Source organism: Rhinolophus sinicus, chromosome 5 (genome assembly GCF_057876585.1).
Source record: "Rhinolophus sinicus isolate RSI-liver-muscle chromosome 5, RSI-T2T, whole genome shotgun sequence".
In the NCBI taxonomy this organism is placed as follows: Eukaryota; Metazoa; Chordata; class Mammalia; order Chiroptera; family Rhinolophidae; genus Rhinolophus; species Rhinolophus sinicus.
Genome location: NC_142505.1, coordinates 22,740,834 through 22,763,818, shown reverse-complemented (window position 1 = coordinate 22,763,818; position 22,985 = coordinate 22,740,834). Strand labels below are relative to the sequence as shown.

At 35.7% G+C, this 22,985-nt stretch overlaps 1 protein-coding gene across 3 annotated transcripts in view; it reads right to left on the bottom strand.

The window, feature by feature from the left end:
* The window catches only part of NGLY1 (N-glycanase 1), a 50,833-nt gene that overhangs the window by 23,724 nt on the left and 4,124 nt on the right, over positions 1–22,985 (bottom strand). For 2 of the 3 annotated variants that reach the window (XM_019745281.3, XM_019745279.3), the window contains exons 2-4: positions 19,890–20,004; positions 14,573–14,818; positions 5,647–5,812 (exon numbers count right to left, since the gene is read on the bottom strand). In XM_019745281.3, coding sequence (XP_019600840.3) covers positions 5,647–5,812; positions 14,573–14,818; positions 19,890–20,004 — 527 coding nt within the window. Of the gene's footprint in view, positions 1–5,646; positions 5,813–14,572; positions 14,819–16,981; positions 17,058–19,889; positions 20,005–22,985 lie in introns of all 3 variants that reach the window. The other variant, XM_019745280.3, reaches the window with a different exon arrangement.

The window sequence follows — 22,985 nt, the reverse complement described above, 5'->3', positions numbered from 1 at the left end:
ATCCAGAATATATAAAGAACTTCTACAAATCAGTAAGAATATTAACAAACCCACTGGAAAAATTCAAAAAGTCCATAAAAGAAATTCAATAATTTCATTAAGTGGAAACCAATACTCTCAGACACTTCTGGTATAAAGTGGAAGGCAATTTGTTTGGCAGGATCGATTACACTATAAAGGTATCACATATCCATGGCACTTTTATATCTATTTTAGGGAAACATTTGTGCATGGATACCAGGAAGCATGCTTTACAAGAATCTTCACTGCAGCAGCATTCAGAATAGAGAAAAATGATGAAACAACAAACAAAAAAACCAACAAAAAACCAACAACTCAATGCCGTTCAATAGGGAACTGTACAAATAATAGCAAATGCATACTAAAGAACACTATGGAGAGTTAAGAAGATATATAAGACATACTAGTAAATGAAAAAACACCAAGGAGCAAAAGATACATGGGATAAATTGTATGCAAACCCACACAACTTAAACTTTTTTTTATACAGATAACTGTACACAGAAAAAGAGATGAAAAGGAACACATCACATGATAACAGCTGCTACCTGTGAAAGAGGAGTAGGAATGATTGGCAGGGAGAGTTTAGCTTTTCCTGTATAATATGAAAGTTTTCCAATAAGAAGATACTCATGAATGTTAGATTAAAAACGAACTTTTAGAAATACAGCACTGCCATCCTCTTTCTCTTTAGGAGTCCCTACAGCAGCCAGTGATCTTTGTAAAAATGGTAGATTATGTCATTCAAAACCCTGCAACAGGTTTCCATTTCATTCAGAGTACAATTCAAAGTCTCTACTGTTGTTCTTTCAGCTGGCCCACTGTGGTCCACTTTGGGGGAAGAACAGCCCCCCAAAAGATACCTACATGCTAACTCCTAGAGCCTGTGAATGTTATAATAGGCGGCAAAAAAACAAAACAAAAAAAAAACGGTCATTGCAGATATTTTGAAATGCGCAGATTCTCCTGAATTATCTGGGTGAGCCCTAAATGCAATCAATCACGTCTCCTTACAAGAGGGAAGCAGAGTGAAATTTTACACACATGGAGGAGAAGGAGATATGAAGGCAGAGTAGAAAGAGATCTGAAGATGCTAGTCTTGAAGACTGAAGTGATGCAGTCGTCCGCCAAAGATTGCAGGCAGCCACCGAAAGCTGCAAGCGGCAAGGAAAAGATTCTCCCCCAGAGCCTCCGGAGGGAGTGTGGCCCTGCTGACACCTTGACCAACTGCTCTAGACTGACTGTGGACTAGTTTGAGAGTAAGAAATGCAGCTTTGGGAGGGGAGCTCTCTCTTTTGTGGATTTTTCTAAGAATCCACCAGGTTCTCATGGTGAAGAACCAAAAAAATAGACCCCCTTATGGATGTGGTAAGGAGAGGGGAAGAGCGAGTTGAAAAGAACAGCCAGAGCATCCACAATTAAGATCTACTCTCCAGGGAAAGAGATTTCACCAGAGCCTTATCTGAAGTGGGGAAAGGGCACTTCCCTGACTTCACCCCCCTCTAGCCTTCCTATTTCACATATGGGGGGAAAAAGTTAAGAAAGACTTAAGTTCACAGGCCCGCTAAACACTGAGATTTAATCAGAAGATTACAGAATACTTCTGTTCCCCTTTCCTTACCACCACACCAACAGGCCTCCAGTATAAAAACAGTAGATTACACCTAAAAGATCTGTAGAATGCAGACTTTTAAGGGGGAGTTTTTAGGGAAGCCCAAAGACAACAAGGGAGACAACGTAAATCTTACACAGAAGGCCTGTTTACCACAGTTCCTATTATGCATTACATCATGTCTACCTTTTAGCAAAAAATTACAAGGCGTGCTGAAAAGCAAGAAAAAATAGTCTGAAGAGCTAAAGCAAGCATCAGAACCATTAAGACATGGCACAGATTTTGGAGTTAACAGGAAATTTAAAATAACTATGATTAATATGTTAGGGGCTGTAATGAAAAAAGACAACATACAAGAACAGATGGATAATGTAAGCAGAGGGATGGAAACTAAAAACTATCTAAAGGAAATGCTAGAAATCAAAAACACTGTAACAGAAATGAACAACGCTGTTTTATGGGCTCCTCAGGAGACTGGATACAGCCAAGGAAAAGAATCAATGAGCTTGAAGATAGAGCAATAGAAACTTCCCAAACTGAAAATCAAAGAGAAAAAAAAAAAAAAAGAATGAGGGGCAAAACAATAGAACATCCAGAACATCTAACAGCTGTGGGAAATTGAGTCACAGAGATAAATAAAAGTAAAATGGAATACTTTCACTTTGGAATACCAGAAGGAAGAGAAAAAGGGGCAGAAGAAATACTTGATGTAATAATGGTCAAGAATTTTCCAAAATTAGTAAGACACCAAACCACAGATCCAGGAAGCTCAGAAAACACCAAGAAAAATACCCAAAAGCCACACCTAGGCATATTACATTGAAAGTGCAGAGAACCAAATACAAAGAGAAAATCTTGAATGAAGCTGGAGATGGGGCGTGAGTGTGGGGGAAACCTTACATAAAGAGAAATAAGGATAGGAATTACATCAGATTTGTGGTCATAGACAATGCAGGCAAGAAGAGACTGGAGTAAAATAGTTAAACTATCTTTGAAAGAAAAAAAACCCCACCAACCTAGAATTCTATATTCCACCTCTGTTATCCTTCAAATGTGAAAGAAAAACAAACACTTTATCAGGCAAAGAAAAACCAAGGGAATTCAACTCTAGCAGACCGACCCTGAAAATAAATTTTAAAATCAGTTCTTCAGGAAGAAAGTAATGACATAGGTCAGAAACTTGAATCTACATAAAGGAAGAGTGTTGTAGGAGGAGTAATGGAAGCAAATAAAATCTTTCAGTTTTCTTATTCTTACTTGATGTAAAAAGTTAACTGTTTAATTAATAACAATAGCAATATACAGATGCTCCGTGACTAACGACAGGGTTACATTCTGAAAAACACATTATAAGCTGAAAACATGCTATGTTGAAAATGCGTTTAATACACTTAACCTACTGAACATCATAGCTTAGCCTAGCCTACTTTACACATGCTCAGACACTTACATTAGCCTATCTCAGGCTAACGAGAGGCAAAGCTATCGCACTGCTGCTATCCAGCATCACGAGGGTGTCATACTACATTTCACTAGACTGGAAAAAGATCAAAATCCAAAATTTTAAGTAGGGTTTCTACTGAATTGTGTATTGCTTCTGCACCATCATAAAGTAAAAAACTTGTAAGTCAGACCATTGTTAAGTTGGGGACCATCTATATTGGGTGATTATAGCATATGGATAAGTGAAATAAATGATAACAATGTTATAACGGATGGGAAAGAATTGGGACAATTTTATTAAAAGGTATCTGCACTATACATGAAGCAGTATAGCTTTTTTTTTTTAGGCTAGGAAGATTTTATTTATTTGTTTCAGGTGTACAAAACAACATAATGATTAGACATTCAGATGCCTTACAAAGTGATAACCCCAACAAGTCTACTACCTTTCTGACATTATATATAGCTATTATAATACCATTGACTATATTCCCTATGCTGTATTTCACATCCTATGACAACACACACACACACTTATTGTTGACATTCAATATTATATTAGTTTCAGGTATACAGCATAGTGGTTAGGCATTTATACAACCTATGAAATGATTCCTCCCAAAAGTCCAGTACCCATCCGACATCCTATATAGTCTTTACAACATTATCTACTATATTTCCCACACTGTATTTCACATCCCTGTGACTATGTTGTAACTATCAAGTTGTACTTCCTAATCCCTTTACCTTTCTCACCCATCCCCCAACCCTCCTCCTATCTGCCGTATTTTTCCGAAAATAAGACCGGGTCTCATATTAATTTTTGCTCCAAAAGATGCATTAGGGCGTATTTTCAGGGGATGTCTTATTTTTTCATGTACATCAATCTACATTTATTCAAATACAGTCATGTCATCTTCTTCTAGAACATCGTCATAACATACTAAATGCGTACGTCTGGCTGACGATCTTAACTGGGGCTTACTTTTGGGGTAGGTCTTATTTTCGGGGAAACATAGTAGCAACTATCAGATTGCTCTCTGTACCTATGAGTCTATCTCTGTTTCGTTTGCTCGTTTATTCTGTTTAGATTCCACATATAAGTGAGATCATATGGTATTTGTCTTTCTCAGTCTGACTTATTTCATTTACCTCTAAATCTATCCATGTTGTTGTAAATGGTAAGATTTCATTCTTTTTCATTCATTGTATAATATATATGGACCACAACTTCTTTATCCAATCGTCTACTGATGGGCATTTCAGTTTTTTCCATATCTTGGCTATTGTAAATAATGCTGCAATAAACATAGGGGTGCATATACTTTCTCAAAATAGTGTTTTGGATTTCTTTGGATAAATAACCAGGTGTGGAATTGCTGGGTCATAAGGTAGTTCTATTTCTAATTTTTCTGAGAACCTCCATACTGCTTTCCACAGTGGTTGCACCAATTTGCAATCCCACCAACAGTGCACGAGGGTTCACTTTTCTCCATATCCTCGCCAACACTTGTTTGTTGATTTGTTGATGATGGCCATTATGACAGGAGTGAGATGGTATCTAGCAGTATAGTGTTTTTGAAGCTGGACTTAGATTAGTTAAAACAGTTTGTTGCAAACTAGGGCAACCACCAAAAAAAAAAAAAAAAAAATTGAAAAACAAATGAAACAATCCCCTAGAAAATACAGTATTAAGAAATGACTTGGGATAGCTTGTTAGCTCAGTTGGTTAGAGCACGGTGCTCATAGCACCAGGTTGCTGGTTCGATCCTTGCATGGGCCGCTGTGAGCTGCACCCTCTACAACTAGATTGAAACAACTACTTGACTTGGAGCTGATGGGTCCTGGAAAAACACACTTAAAAATAAATAAATGTTTTTTTAAAAAAGAAAGAAATGACTTAACAGATGAAAAACAATTACGTAAAAATGCTAAAGCTGGAAAAATTTGACATCTGAAATCTTAAGACCATTAGTGACAACAACATATAATGTTTAGTAGATGAATGTGGCATTGTTCTGGGCCATTTATATGTACCATCGCCTTTCTTTCTTAAAATTATCATTCCTATTTTCAAATGAAGAAACTGAGGCATAGAGATTAAATTACTTGCTCAGTAATGCACAGTAAGTAGCAGAGCTCAATTTATACCCAAGCAGTTGGCTTCAAAATTGACATACTTAATTAGGAAATACAGTCTCTCTATTAACCAAAGTGATTCAATGGTCCAATCATATAAATTAATTTTGAATATGGCTTCTGTCAGATTCACATTAAAATTCACCAATAATGCCATCATATATTCCATGGACTCAAGTTCTACTACTCCTAAAAACCATCACATACCAATGATTATGATTAAACTGCAAATAAATATTTGAATAAAAAAAGTTTAATAAAAAAAATTAACAGATATATCCATTTAGGTATATACAATAAAATTATTGTACTCCTTGAAAATCCAAATAGAAATATGCTAAATATTTATAACATATACAGCACCATTTACTGTGTCTGTTCATTTAGTAATGATGCATATTTAGCAATGAATGGTTATATAAAGCCACTACCTTTATCCAATTTTCTAGCTCTAGATAACTTTTCTTGTGATCTCCTTTTTAGCTCTTGAACTGGGATACAAGCCAATGCTTTCTCCTGGAGTGCAAGGTTCTCATAGACCAGCACATGCTGCATGTTGGACCGAAGAACTTGGAGAATGACTGAATCAGCAATAACCTAATAGAAAAAAATATTGAAATTAGTTTTTCTCCATACATAGTCTACAAAAATAACATATAATAAAAAAAAAAAACCATATAATTAAAAAAACACTGGTTTTGTGATTTCATAAAGAGGAATGTATGAATTTACTGAATTATGCTCAAAACCTTTACAAAATTAGTATTAGGAGATAGCCATACCTGTGTCACAGTCTAAGATATATATATTTTTTTCCTCTGACTATATTACTACATAACTGAGAATACTCGTATATTTAAATAGCGATTTGCTGAATTCTTGACCACAAGTGTGGATCAAGACTGTGCTCTGATTAATGCAGCTGACAGTCCTTTCCACTTCAAATCCCAGTAAATAACATAATTAAAAACAAAACAAAATAACCCTCCAAATAGCATTAGCAAAGGAGAAGTACTCTTAAAGAGGTAAGGCAGATACAAAAGGAAGAAACCACAGCAATATGCCCTCCAGATAGAGTGGTTATAAAAACTAAATAAAAAGTCTCAAAATAATTCCAAAGGCAGAGGAGCCACAGGGTCCACAGAGCAGAAAGGGGCCTTGGAACAAGCCAAGCATTAGGGAGACTGGATGGGCCGTGCAGAAGAAACAGCTAGACATTTTGCTCCCCACCCTCCATCCCATCACTCCTTGTGAACAAAGAATGTGCCTCTGAACAGTGACGGATGATGCTTAGACTCCTAAAAAGAAAGACGAATTTTCAAGCTCAGAATAGTTGCTCCTGGCAAAGGTCCACCTAAACAAAACAAAAATAGAAAAACGAAAAGAAACAAAACAAGAAAGCAAGGACATAGACAATATAAAATAAAATGTCAGAAATAAGTTCAAACATGTTAGCAATTACAACAAATATGAATGGGTTAAATGTGTGTATTAAAGGGTACAGATTAATTATGAAAGATAAAAACCATGACCAAATAGTTACCGTAATGTCAGACACTGTGTTAAGCACTGGGGATGGGTGCACAAGACAGACACGATCACTTTATTGTCTGGGAGGGAAAAGGCATTAAAAAAGAATGACAGAAGCAACATTTAAGTCTAATACTTGACTGTCTCTAAATGTGTGTGTATGTGTTACACACTGGAAAAATAGTGGGTACCAAAAGAGACAATGACATTATCCTCACAGAGTAAGTAGTCTATGGATACAGAAACAAATAGTGATACAACGGTGGTCATTTACTCAAATATTTAATGAGCCTTTATTATTTGCTAGGTACTGGGGACAAAATGGTAAGTTACACAATTTATTCGTAGGAATGATAAAAGTTATAAAGCAAATACAAAGGATAGTGAGATTGTATAACAGGGTTCTGAACCTAGAATTCCCTGAATAAATGATGTTTGTGTTAAAATATGAATGATGAGAGGCAGATAGTAGAAAAGGAAGGAAAGGCCATTCCTGTTAGCAGGAACCGCATGTAGGTAGCTGGGGAATTTGCACGCGTACATAGGAGATATGCTTAGGACATTAATACTGTGAAGGTGCAGACAGAAGATCTGGGTGTCTAGAGCACAGAGAATTAAGGGGGAAAAGGGGGAGGGAAAAAGCTGAGAATGAAGTTGGGTTGGCAAGCAGCTAGATTTTTCTTATCTCCTTCCACTGTAGTGGGAAGCTGCTAAAGAGATTTAAGGAGGAGAGTAAACCGATCAGATTGTGTTTTCAGAATATCAGTCTAGTTGTAGTGTGAAGAAAGCAGGTATGAGAAGACCCAATGAGGATGGCTGCAGAACTCTGAGAGAGCTGGTGGCTTCAACTATGGTGGTTATATTGTGGGAGAAAAGTGAATGGATATAAAAATAATTTAGGAAGTAGCATCAACAAGTCTTGGTGACTGAACTGTAGGATCAGGGGGCACTTACAAAAGTTAAAAAACTCACAGGAATGATCCACAGATTTTTTGATATGAGCAACTGGGTGGAATCACTTACAGTAGGAGAAAACCCAGAAAATGATCAACTGATCTAAAAGCTATGTGTGGTCAAATAACAATGAACTGAAAAAAAGCCCAGTAAATTCAGCAGCATTGTTGATGATCTCAGTAGAAGTTTTGTAACAGTGTTAATAAGGAAAACTGTTGGTAAAAGACTTAGAGGTGAAGACGGTGCCCCAAAGTGGGCTAAAGGCACCAAAGGAGCTGTTCAAAACGGTCCACTGGCATGTGGACAGAAAACATTATTTTTGTCCAAAAAGAAAAACAATTAAGTTATAATAACATTTAATATTCGGATTAACAGGGACTTCCTCTCAGGCTACAGAAGCTTTCCTGAGGGAAGAAAGTACGGCAAAGTAGAGGGCTTAAATCTGACATGCTCACTCCTACTTTACTCTCACAATGTTACAAAGTTTTACAGTTTAAATGTGCCTGGTTAAGTGGATTTACAGATGAAGTTATGAAGTTTTAAGCAAATTAACTCTCCCACCTGGCCTAAAAAAGATTACATAAGACCTCTAGGCACGGAGGCTAATACTAACAATGCAAGCACATGTAAACAAGAAAACAGCAGGGCTAATACATCTTTCACTGTTTTAGTATGAGCCCTACAGCAGCTAGATTTTAATGTAAAAAAAAAAAAAATCACAATCTACTGAGATCTGACAAAGTTAGTCCCCTAAATTCAACATTATCAAGACTATTTAGAATATAGATTCATATCCAGTCATTAAATGATTCATTGTTAACACATTTTTTAAATGAAAAATATTCACTTTTAGCTTACATTGTTTTTCCATGTACACAGTATTGCCATAATAGTACATGTATACAATTTATAAACAAAAATAGATTGAGAGGATATGCTCAGAAACATTTTACTCATAGGGCACATAATTAAAGTATGGGGATCCACTAGACAAGTATATGAGAAGATGCAGTGATGAGTACTGGGGACTCCTTAAAACTTGCTATAAAGAGGAAGTGAGAGATATAGGACATACAGGATTCAGGGATATTTGTGTGCTCGCTTGTTTATAAGATAAGAGAGCTTATAGAAAAAGTTCTTAAACATTAATCTGCTTGTGAAAAACACAGATTCCCAAGTTCCCCCCTCTCCCTTTCTGGTTCAGTTGGTCTAGGGTATGTCCTAAAATCTGCACGTCCAAATTATTCTGATGCCAATGGTCCAACCTTCTGAAAACTGGGCTTGAAGCAAGTTTTAAATGCCAATGAGAATTCCCAAGAAACAAGGAGGTTCAAGACTGGGCACAGTCCATGTGAGATCCCTGGTGAATAGAGGAAAAGAGACACAGGCACAAAAGAGGGACTGGCCTTTATTAAGAGCAGACACGTTTTCTCCAGGAACAGAAGGGATGAGTGCCAGAGATGACTAAAGAAACCCGATGAAGATTTGGTGATAAGGAACCCAGGTATTCACAACAGGAAGGAATAGGCTCCTTTATCAGAATTGATATAGAAACATAAAAAAAAATGAAATGTCTCCATTTTTATTTGAAAGAAGTATAAAAATGAGGCATTTACAGTGCAATCTTTTTTCTTAAATGCATTATTTTCATTTACTGAGAGGGTATGACCTCATCCAGAGAATTCTGATTTTCAATTTAATACTTTTCAATCTGGAAATTACCTCATGCATTGTGGCTTTAATGGCACTCAAATGACCTTGAACAATAAAGTTTATGTTCTTGCCTATTTCTTTACATATTCACTGGCACAACTCCAAGAAAACTAAGTCATAAAAATAGAAGTTTGCTGATTGCATGGCGATTATAGCAGCTGAGTAACCATGTACATAAACAAGGCAGTAGTTAATTGCTTGAGAGCTAAAGTTATTTGGAGTACAAATGGAAGTTTAAAATGTGAAATCTGTGTGTTTCAGATAAAAAAAGATTTTTTTCTTCACTAATCATACTTGAATTCTAACTATTTTGGTTTCTAATGTGAGATATATTTAAAACTTTATAAGAAAAAAAGTACAAGGTGAATATTTTGTCAAATCATCTGATACAATCAATGGAAGGTGGATTAGCAATCACTCCGTTAGTAAAGGACCAATGCTTGCCAAGTCCACTAGTCCTCCCTCTCTACCTTTATGCAACCCTTTACTTTGTGGCTTTTAAATTTGGAACCTGTTTTTAAACACAAAAGTTCTGTTTAATAAATTTTTAATGATAGTTTTAATCAACTTGTGACTCCATTAAACTTGTATCTTACAAAGAAACCGCTTTTTTCTATTTATGAGAGTAATAAATGTTGCAAAAAATATTTCAGGAGGGTAGGTTGGATGGGTCAGTTGGTTAGCTCTGAAAAACAGGGTTGCCGGTTCGATTCTCACATAGGCCAGTAGGCTGCGCCCTCCACAACTAGATTGAAGGACAACGACTTGGAGCTGTCGGGCCCTGGAGAAACACACTGTTCCCCAATATTCCCCAATAAAATTAAAAAAAAAATTTTTCGGGAAATACTGAACTATATAAAAAACATGAAATCACCTATAATTTCACCACTCATAGTACATTATGACTAAGATGTCTGTGTACGGCTTTCTAGACCTTTTTTAAACGAACATGTGCATGTTTCTAAGAAAAATTGAAATATTATACACATACACACGACGTATGGTTTAACTTCAGAATTCTCAGAAAATAGTAGGTTCATAAGAAACTGGACATTTAAATCTTCTGTACAAACAGATTTCTTCTCTTATAAAGATCACATATAGATCCAGACTAACAGGATGTCTTCTAAGGTTAGTTTAAAAATTAACTCATTTTTTTTTATCATGATCTAATACAATTATATTTTTATAATTGAAATTTTTATAATTGCAATGAAATAATCTCAAATGATAATCATTTTAAATAAATACACAGTCCCATACACAATGGGCAATAATTTCTACAGTGATAAAAGTATTGATGAACAGTCCTTAACAATTGCATACACATCCTCAAAATAGTCACGTATTACATAAAAGCATACATTTAGCATAGCTGTGTAAAACCTGATGAATGCTTATTTTAAGCAAATCATACTTCAGAATCACATGTTTTCAACCTAGATAAAGTTGTAAGATTGGAAACATAATGCTTCTAACATTCTGAACTCCTATGACTTTGAAAAACTGTCCTTGCTGTTTGGATTCTGCTTTTGGAATGCAAAGGGTATAAAAATATAGAAAGGATTAATAGGAAGTTATTTCTATAGGAACACTCAGCATGTATAACCAGCAGGTTTAAAAATCAGTTGGGTTACTAGGGAAATGCAAATTAAATACACAATGAGATACTACTTAACATCCACTAAAATGGCTATAATAAAAAAGACAACAAGTGTGGGTGAAAATATCAAAACATTGGAACCTTCACACACTGCTGGTGAGAATATAAAACAGTGAGGCAACTTTGGAAAACAGCTTGGCAATTTCTTAAAACATTAAACATAAACTTACCATACAACTCAGTAGTTCCACTCCTAGGAATCTACCCAAGAGAAATGAAAACATATGTCCACAAAGAGCCTTACATGTAAATGTTTGTAGCAGAATTATCAATAATAGGCAAACAACCTAAATGTCTATCATGGAATACTATTCAGTAATAAAAAGGAACAAAATACTGATACATCCTACAATATCGATAAACTTCAAAAACATACAAAGTAAAAAGCAAAAAGACTACATATTATATAATTCTATTTGCATAAAATATCCAAAAAAGGCAGCAAAATAAGTTTCTAACAATCACCACTATCTACTGAGTGCCAATATATTCCAGTACTTTATATCTTAAAGCAAAAAATGTATTAGCAAACTTCAACACCAGTGATGAGTACCTTGTTCTGTATTTCAAAATTTTACTTGATACAGTTTCAACCAAAGAAATATTATAATAGTTATAAAGCTCATCAGTGCTCAAGAGCTGTCTAGTTTATATGCAGGTTAAATGCTTTTTAAATCTCTCTCCTGCTGGTTAACTTTGATCCATTTTAATTCTCAATTAGTATCCACATTCAAAATGGGCAAGACAGGAGAACATAATTGTCAAATAATGTACTATAGCAACTAGTGGTGATAAAAGCTTAAATACTTTTTTAAAATGTGTATTCCAGTAATTCATGGATAACCAAGAGTTGGCTATAGAAAATAAGAGTTTTTCTAATTCCTCCCAATTCCCTTTAAGAATACAGAAAAACTGTTTTGCCCCAAGGACTAGAGAAATAAGAGTTGATCTACACTAACCTACTAAGAACCTATGTCTTCGAGAAAGACAGCTTCTTTTCTTCTAAACTCTGTATCTGTTTTAGCAATAGAATTCCATTTTGTTTTTATTATACCATCTAGAGGCTTTCTGGTGATTAACCGAGTTTTAAAGATCTCAAACTATTATCTGAATTGCCAGGTTAGAAATGAAAAAAAGCAAAGAGGTTAACGAAGATTCAGAAAATGTGAATAGAATTCCTAAACCAGAACACTTAACAAAATACTACTTACCGTGTTTCCCCAAAATAAGACCTAGCCAGACAATCAGCTCTCATGCATCTTTTGGAGCAAAAATTAATATAAGACCAGGTCTTATTTGACTATAAATATAAGACTGGGTCTGTGTAATGTAGTATACTGTAGTGTAGTATAATATAATATAATATAATATAATATAATATAATATAATATAATATAATATAATATAATATAATATATCATAATATAATATGACATAATACTTGGTTTTATATTAATTTTTGCTCCAAAAGACGCATTAGAGCTGATTGTCCGCCTAGGTCTTATTTTCAGGGAAACACGGTATTTCAGCAAAGAGCTGCTTAGTAAAAGAAACTATTTTCATGCATTACATGCTATTCTGTAAGACTGATTAGTACTGTGCATTTTAAACTGTAATATTGAGATTCAACAAAAGATAGAGAATCTTAAAAGATAGAATATTCTAACACTTTAATTAGAAAATACATAAGGAAGGGTGCTAAAAATCAAGAAAGAGGTTAAATATGCTTCTGTGTCAAGATCAACCTTAACGATACAACTGATGAAGATCTCCGGTGTTCCAAGGTGGAAGAGACATGCTCAGGAGAGGGGCACAAATGAATCCACTGGGGTGCACTGTAAATTTACTTTTTATTTCACCCTTTAATTTTTTACATGATTGTTGTATAAGGTACACAATATATTAGTATAGAAGTATATAATTTATAAGTAAATAGAAATTCATGGGGTTACGTACTCAACATTTTATTATTAGATGTATAATCAAAATATGTATAATCTTTTGTGGAAACCAGTTTTAAGAAATGGACTGACAAGCATTACTATTCTTTCTTATAAGAGTTCAGTAGTCCCACTTTTTTTATTTTTACTCTGTGATACCTTTGTACTGAATGAAGCAGCTCAGACACTTTACAGAAAGAAATAGTATTACCAAGGGCAAACCTTTGAAGTCCTTTACAGCTTACAAAGCTATTTTTCACATGTGCTATTATATATTATCTGATGTCCACAGCCACTTAGCATTATTACTATTTGATCCCCTAGTATCCGGTAACAGTTTCTCAGAAGCATTCATAAACACTAGTTGCACTTATTATTATAAATAAACATTAGCTTGAACCTAATGAGAAAATATTTTAAAGACTTATTGGTTAACCTAAGTCAATTTAGGCACAAAGGAATATGTCTTGCAAGAGCTAATCCTCCATGAAAGTTTGGACACCACTCAACAAGAATTACAGAAAAGAACAACAACTCTCTGTCTCTTCCCCTACCAGTGCCTACCACCTTTAGTCTTTATTTTTTAAAGATAGACTTAGGGCCTTCCCAGCCCACACACGGGAATGACTGCTAATCATTTGCCTAAATTAAAGGCTCAGCAGGAGAAAATTAGAGGAGATTTAATAACGGGTTCTATATCAAGTTCTGTACATGGAGGACAGTGACAAGGTGTTTTACCAAAATAAAATATGAAAATGTAAGTTTAAGCTGACTACTGATAAAATCACAATGCAACCCAGTGGTTCCATGAAAAATCATGAAAATTTTTCTGACAGTTAAAATTTATGAGAGGAATACTTAAGGACCTTTATCAAGAGATTTTTGTAAACTCGATAATTTCCTATTAAATGAGCTCATTTAGGTGTACCAAGAATGCCTGTAGTAGTTTGATCTCAGTTCTTCAGATGTATGTGTATGTATGTGCTAATAACTGAATTTCACTAATTTGCTAGCACCACAATCAGTAAATTAATGCATTATTTACCTTAAACCTAAAGAAGCTGATTTTTTTTATTGAATTGAGGCAATGATAATGGTTAGGTTGCTGGAGTTAATAATCCCCGTGGTGAATGGCAACAGGTAAAATTTAGATCAACTCAGTAGAGGAAATCTTATTTGACAGCCACACGACTATCTAGCAAGTGTATTTCTTTGTTTTAGGTTATAGACATATATTAATTTGTGTAACTGATTTAATTTGTGTAACTAAGGCAACATTTAATTTGTATAACTAAGGTACATTTATAAATAATAAAACAGGCAGCCTCAAAAGCAATAAACTACACGTTAAGATTGAAAAGTATAAATCAAAGAACGATTTCCTCCACTTTTGTTACAAAGTTGACAATTTTTTAAAGAGTTGAGGAAATTTGGAAGTATTAGAAGAACCAAGAATAACAGGCATAAATTAAGGAATAAATCATAACATATTTCAAAGCTTTTGCTATTTCAACACTTTGAAAGGAACAGTTAAGGAAGGTTTAATTCTAACATTACCATTGGAGCAGATGATGGATTTGATGGCTGCCCTTGACTGTTCCTTGCATGCTGGGTTAACCCATTAGGATTTGAAGACTGTGTTGTAGGAAGCTGGGTACTGGTTGCAGATTGCTGAGATAATTCTTCTTTGTGGCTCTTATTTGATCCATCCAATCTGCTACTTCTTTCTATGGCAATGAGGTCACGAATTTTTTGCAGCTGCTCTACTGAAGCTTTTTTAGGAAAGATAAGATGTGTTTCTCCCTGGAATTCATAAAATTGGGAAAAATTTCAACCTTTGCTTTACACTGACAGTCATTCTTACACACACACACACACACACACACACAAAGCCAGTAACGTAGAGTATGTCATATTTTAACAATCATTCTGTTTTTTTAACCATATGACACTTTTTTATATATACACAGTGAAAGCTAATGCCTAACATAAACCAGAAAATTAAGAAAATTTGTCTTCTTGTTAGCATACAATGCTAAATAAGCCTATTTTATTAGTGGAAAGAACCTTCAGAAAAATATTTTATCTTTTAGGAATAATAATTCAGAAAACCTCGTAAGAGTTCCAAATATGCACATTTCTATCTTCTCTACAGTAATATATGATACTATTCTCTATGAAACACTCTATAAAATAATAATTCTCTATGAAACACTCTGTAAAATAATAATGATGCTAGAGATACAGACATACAAATTGAAAAATGGTCACATAAAACCAACAAGAAGTTATATAACAACCTTTCAATCTTCTAAACCTGTCTTTATAGAATAGTTACATGATTAGAAGTCTGTATATAAGCTTCACTAATTCCATGAGATAACAAAAAGTACAACCTGATGGTCAATTCAAAACTACGGATTGTCAATAGTAATACTTTGTCCCAAGAACAAGAGAAATAACAGTTGATATATACTAGTGTACTAAAAGCATATGTTTTTGGTCCAAACAAAACATCAAACAATAAAAAATCTAATTCTTCATTCAATGATTCATTTAATGAATATCCATAATATAATCACAGTGCTTTGAGATACAATAAACATTAAAACAAAGCTCACAATGTAAAATAGCAAATTATAAAACAAGAAAAAAGGTGAAATGAAAATATATTCAAATTTCAAGGTGCTGAGGAGCAACAGTATTACAACAGTAATTCCAACAACTGCAAATGAGATAAAACAGTTGTTACAAAATGCAGTAGACAGATTTGTAGGCTGCAAGCATTTAAATTAAATCCCACAATTGAGAATGACCCTATTTTCCTGGTGATGGTAGACCTACTGTAATTAACTGAAGAAGACATTACTCAATAATGACATAAACATCAATTACACATGAATCCTTTTTGAAAAGCTGTAAGGTGCCAGCAAGCGCCACACATTACCCATAATAGCTGTAAAAAAGACTACTACTGGGGCCGGCCCGGTGGCTCAGGCGGTTGGAGCTCCGTGCTCCTAACTCTGAAGGCTGCCGGTTCGATTCCCACATGGGTGAGTGGGCTCTCAACCACAAGGTTGCCAGTTCAATTCCTCGAGTCCCACAAGGGGTGGTGGGCTCCGCCCCCTGCAACTAAGATTGAACAGGGCACCTTGAGCTGAGCTGCCTCCGGGATGGCTCAGTTGGTTGGAGAGCGGGCTCTCCACCACAAGGTTGCCAGTTCAATTCCTCAACTCCCGCAAGGGATGGTGGGCTCCGCCCCCTGCAACTAGTAATGGCAACCGGACCTTGAGCTGAGCTGCGCCCTCCACAACTAAGACTGAAAAGACAACTTGACTTGGAAAAAAGTCGTGGAAGTACACAGTGTTCCCCAATAAAGTCCTGTTCCAAAGAAAAAAAAAAGACTACTGCCATGTATTGTGTTTATGTGTTCCAGGTACTGTGCTAAGTATTTACATAACTATCTCAAGCAATTCTCACAACCACCCTGAAAATTAGGCATTAGGTTTATCCCCACTTTTTATATGAAAATACAAGGCTCAGAGAATTTAACCTGTCTGATGCTCCTACAGAATTGTCAGAGCAAGGATTCAAACTGCAAGATCTTAACTGTTAGGCTATAATTGTCTCCATCTTAGACTGAACAGAGACCAAAAACCACAAGCTTGTACAAACAGTTGGAAAGGTTAAGCAGAAAAAATATTTCCACAGTTGTCATAATTACTACATACATGATGACTGGCACACAATGATTTTTGGAACACAATGAAATTGGAACACAATGATTTTTCCAACATTAGGAGAAACCACCACACATCTAGGATAAGGTCTGGGAAGAGAAACCACATATCTGGTTTTAAGCCAAATATGGAAGGTTCTTATCTTATACCATTAGTGAAAAAGGTACATGACCCCATGGACAGTGATGGAAATATAGCATAACAAGTATCTGGGACTAGGCCACACCTCACAGAGGTCCCTAACAAGACGCAGATGCTGCTCATGCCTTGGCTCTCTTTCCTTCCACTTTTCAGGACCAGTCCTAAAAGAACATATGATTATGGCCAATATGTCTGTACCAAAAATATTTAATCAACAGCACTATATTTTCATAAAAGGACAAAATTATAGGCTTAATGAACTAGATCCAATAACATTTTAAGAAATCAATGAGAATTCTAGTATTTAACAAATCTATATTTCTCCACACATTTTTGCTGAAACAATTCTTACTGTTGGATGTTAAGCAAACCTAGCCCCTGACCACTAAATGCTGGTAATTAATATATTCCAGTCACCAAGACAACCAAAACCTGCCCTCCTCCAATGTGCTGGATGGTGGCATTGATGGAGGGTGGGTATAACGCCTGGTGAGGATCACTCCACAAAGCTAGCCTGATGGGTCACATATCCATTTGCATCCCAGTCTTTCTCAATCTCCTTTCTTCTTAGAATTTTCATAAAAAAGAATGCAGCCTCAGAGATGAATGGGCCCCAAAATGCCCAAGATTTTAATATACAGCTGCAAATTTTGGGATAGGTCTTAGATTCCTACTTCATCTCAAAGCCCACCAAATTTTTTTTTAGGTGGTAGAGTTCAATTTCAGCTCCACTGGTTCCTCCTGCAATTTAGCCGCACTGATAAAACATTTACTTCAGACACGTTCTGAGGTGTTAAGTCCAAAGCCAGACAGAAACTTTAAGTATATGTTAGTCTACACATGTTCATCTTTTCTGAAATAGTGACTCCATTTGGGTCAAATGCTACTGCAAGTTTCAATCTGGCTTGTTACCTGGCACTGGCGTGACCAACCTTCCTGTTTGCCTGAGACTGAGGGGTTTTCTGGGATGTGGGACTTACAGTGATAAAACCAGGACAGTTCCAGGCAAACTGGGATGGTTGGTCACCCCACCTGGCACTCAAATATTTGCTGAATGGAGGCAAATCTGATTTCACTGAATCTGTGACACTCCAGTTGTCATTTACTCAATTCTCCTGTCATTTGACTCTAAAATCCGCATTTCCTTGAACAAAATCAGCAATGTTCTCAATTTTCTCTCTCTATGGTTTTATATCCTCTACGTTCAGATGTCTGTAACTATAAGCAGATGACTCCGTAATTCATACCTTCAGCCTGACCTCTCCTTTTCAGTTATAGACTCATTCATATATCCAATTGCTTACTTGACATCTCTACTTGAATATTTAACAGTATTTTAGTTATTAATTATCCCAAAGACAGGTGGTACTTTATCCCCTGACAGCTATTACTCTCCAAGAGCTCTCCTGCTCAATTACTGGTACTTCTGTCCACTTAGTTGCTCAAACCCAAACCTAGAAGTCACCCTGATTCCTTCCTTGCCCCTTATACCCCACATCCAATTCATCAACAAGTCCGGTAGATTCTACTTCAGAAAGAAATCCTGGACCCCTCCCCTTCCCCCCACCTCCACTGCCACCAGGCTTCCATTCAGCAAGTGTTTACTGAGTGCCTAAACGCACCAGCACTATTCCTGGAGCTAGCAACACAGGAAACAAAACATGGAGAAGACTGCCCTCATGGAACTTACACAAACCACTACCATTCCTCATTTAAACTAAGAGAATAAGCTTACTAATTTGTCTCCCTGCTTTATTCCTTGCCTCCATCCCAGAACATCCAGAATGTTCTTTCCACAACAGCTAGAGTAATCTTTAAAAACATTTTTCTCTGTTTAAAACTTCCCAATGGCTTCCGATCTCACTTAGAGTAAAGTTCAATTTTCTGTCACAGTCCTCACACCCCATGACCTGGCCTCTGTCTGCCTCTGTGTAGCTACTTTCTGTGCCAAAGCTACTCCTGCTAGAAGCCCTCCGCACATGTGAATCCCTCTGCTTGAAATACTCTTACCAGAGAGCTTCAGGCACCTGAACTAATTTTTGTCACTCAGGTCCCAGCTCAAATGCTATCTCCTCAGAGGCCTTCCATGACCACTCATCCTAGTAGCTGCCGCCACTACAATTGCTTTTTACTGTGTCACCATGTCTTATTTTCTTCTCTGCACTTATCTTCCCTATCATGTCTACTGTCTAACCCACTAGGATGCAAGTTCCATGTGAGATAAGATCTGTATCTACCTAGTTCACCACTATATCCTGAAACAGAACCTGGGGAGGGAAGCAGAAAGCAGGACGGAAAGTGTATCCTATAGCAACTCAGCATGTCTCTTTAACAATTCTGATTGCTACTGACTACTGAGTCTTTATAACTTGGTTCAACTTCTTTCAATATTCCATAAACTACAAATAGTTAAGCTATACACATGAGGAAAATTCACACTCTTGATAACTACTTTCATTGTGTCATAAAATTAAACTATGCCACAAGATTCCAGAAGATGGATCTTTTCTTTTGACCTAAAAACAACAGAAAAAACCACACTGAGAGTCTGCTCTCCTGTTAACAGAAGAAAAGCCTTATGTGTGGCAACTAAACTCAGCTTCTGTGTTTACTCTTTTCATTTCGTAGTGGAAACAGATGGTTGCACCCTAGTAGTATTCATGTATGTTTACAAATCAGGAGCACAAATCATTCCTTTGCTGAAAGTCTACAGTGAGCTGTACTTTGGTCCTTGGGTTGCATGTCTGACCTCCCAATTCTGAAAAACTGAGACTTGTAAGACTTTTCCCTGTGGGAGAGTTATGTTTTACTGTGATTTAAAAGTATATCTATTGTGACTTAAATATCTAATAGGTGAAGAAATAACTAGTTACATAGATTTCCAAAATGATCAGTTAATAAAAAAATATTATATTTTTAGGTAATTATCCATCAAGACAATAACGAATGCTTTGTACGTGAATTGAGGAGAAGAAACACTGAAACAGACTTACCTCTTCAAAGCCCATTTCAAATAAACATTCAACAGCTCCTCTGACAGGCAAGAGTCTAGTAGAAAACGCTGTGTTTCCAATCCGGATAGATCTATATTTTTCATCATTTGGGTTTCTGATTTAAAAAAAAGTTGGATTATATATAACAATTTATATTTTTCACAATGGTTTTGCATTCCTTTTCACATTTTGTACTGGCTATATTCCTACAAGGTAAGTTAGATCCCAACTTTAAAAAAAAGAGGAAGCACAGTCTGGAAAAGTGAATCACAGCCTGACTTTGTGATTCTTTCCTAGTATGTGTTTACTACAACCTCACTGTTTAATTTCACAGCTGAAAATATTAATGCTGCCATAAGGAAATCCATATGACATTTTAATTCTGTGCTGTTAAAGCTAGAAGCTTTGTGAGTTATTTGGTTGCTTAGAAAAAATTCATGTCAGCTCTAGATGGGGGGGCAAAAAGTTTTGCCTGTTTGTTCTGATGGCTGTCAATGATCAAGAGCGTTGCCTGATGCAAAGATGGTGGCTAATAAATATCGGTGAAATGAATGAATAAAAGAAATGACAAAGCTATATATAATAAAAATGGATCACAGTTCCTCCTCAAAGACTTTACTTCTGACAAATATGATCTAGATACACCTTTATAGTCACTCGATTTTTTCTTCGCTAGACCAATGATTGTATTTACTGTAACTTCTGCTTCAGCTAGAGATATATTATCATCACAACAAACATTAGGTAATAAAATGAAGATATGAATTTCTTTTACGATGATTAAGATTTCAAATAGTATACATGGGATGAGACCAGCCCATGAAAAGCTTTACTTTTTTTAATAACCCTGATAAATCAGAAAGACTGTGTTAAAAAAAAACAAAAAAACAGAAAATACAAGGTCAAGATAATCGCAGTATTATACTTAAAAGATACGTAATTTAAGTAGGTTTCATATCTGATACCAACTTCCTTAACATGGTGGTGGCTTCCATCAGTACTATACTAAGAAGGATTCTGAGGCTGTGTCAGATGTCCACAGGAAGGAGAGCTGAGGCCATCTGCTTGGGATATGGAACTGTGGGGGTGAAGGGGGTGGGGGTGGAATGCTAGCAATTGATTAACCATCTTTGCCCTCCCTATACATGCTCTCTAGATAATATGATATAAAAACAACCCTCCCCCCCAAGATTTTTAATTGTGGAAGTTTCAATAAATTTCACATTTCTTGTCCATCAAACAATTCTCTATTGCCAAATTGTCAAAAAAACCAAAACAAACAAACAAAAAACCTACTTATCTTTTTAAGACCTCTTTTCCTTAATTTCAAAAATTATAACAAGTTTATCACAGAATATTCAGAGACAAAAACTCAGAAATACTCAAAACGTCCACAGATTGGTAAAACTCTACAAACTCTTTGCTATCCATTCATGAGAAGTAAAGAAATTGAGAGTATTGAGTAATTTTTATAACAATTTGATATTGCCATGAAATTTGCATTGCATTTTACAAAAGTTACAGGTCTACAAGGATTGGAAATTAAAAACAAAAACACAGTTATTCACCATTGGTCATTTGAGAATTACACACAGTTGAGAAACACAAAAAGATATACTCTCTCTTTGTGTATTAGAGCAGGATTTCTCAACTTTGGCGTTACTGACATTTGGGCCTGTGTTGTGGCGGGGTAGGGGGGCTGCCTCGGGCACAGCAAAAGGTTTAGCATCCCTGCTTCTACCATACTCTACCATAAGTGTGCCTCCCTTTCTTACCACTTAAACAAAACATTATAAAATAATCCTACATTTATCAAAGCTTGTTCCAGATAAATGAGGCATCTTTTCATGATATCCAACACATTCTACACGGTAATAAACACATCAGTACCACTAGGACGATATATCTACTGGTGAAAAACCGCTTGAGCTAGTTTAATCTGTTTTTTTCCCAACAGCTTCCAGATTTCTATATGATCAAAGGTTTTCACTGGGCTTAATTTTATAATTTTTCTTCCCTCTTTCATCACTGTTCTGATGTAGCTTATTATATTGATACATATTTCAAAGTTCCTGTTGATATAAAGCTTCTCTGCTACAGGCTCTGTATAGTTTAGATTTTCTAGTGAGCAATTTTCTATCGTTTTACATCAATAGACCTCACATATCGTTTATGTTTTTTTCTCACTAAAAGCATACTGCAAACAAACAAAAATTATAATAATGTCCGGTTACCCAAATCCTATCTTCCTCTTTTTAAATACTTTGAGTAGAACAGCCATGGTTTTGAGCATAGACGGATGCCAAAAGTTCACCTCTGAAGCCTTCAAAGACTTAGGGAGAACTTGGCTACAGGGCCACCAGACAGACCTCAAATCCATCAGATCCCCATTTCCTCTCTTGGAAAAGTGTCATATAAACACTTTCTGAATCTCTAGCTTTCCAGTATCACCCCAGGGTATCCACTATACCCCAGCTCATTATTACTCTCCTTATCCTGCAGTGACTAAAGTATCCCTAAGAATCACCTTTATTTTTACTTGATCTTCTTCCATTAACTTAAATTTCTCTGTAGACTTTTCTCTGATATATTTTGGTAAAACTCTTTGAGTTGTTTTTGTTTGTTTGTTTGTTTTTTCTATCTGTTGACCATTAACAATTTCTGCAACTTAATCTTGCTTGTTAGCAATTATTTTGCACCTTCACATGAGATTTTTGTTTGTTTATTGGATGATGATGTTGAACGGATGAGGTCCTGAAAGGGCAGTAAAATTTCCTGTTCCTCACTCAACCAGCACTTTGAACATATTTTGGTGTCTTCCGAGTTGTCTTACCCTCAGTTATTTACCAAAGTGTTTAACCTATGAAAAATTAGTGTTCAGAATTGAATGGTAGAAAAAAGTCACACCTTTCACCTTTAAAGTAATAATCTATTATATTTCACGTCTAAGATTTTAAGACATGTTAACAACACATCTCCCAAGGTCACAGCATCTCAGGAAAAACTGTAAATATTTCTATTTCAGAATTTCAGAAACACTGAGCATTAAAGATATCTGATCGTTTACTAGCCATCTTCCTCTTTAGAATGCATAAT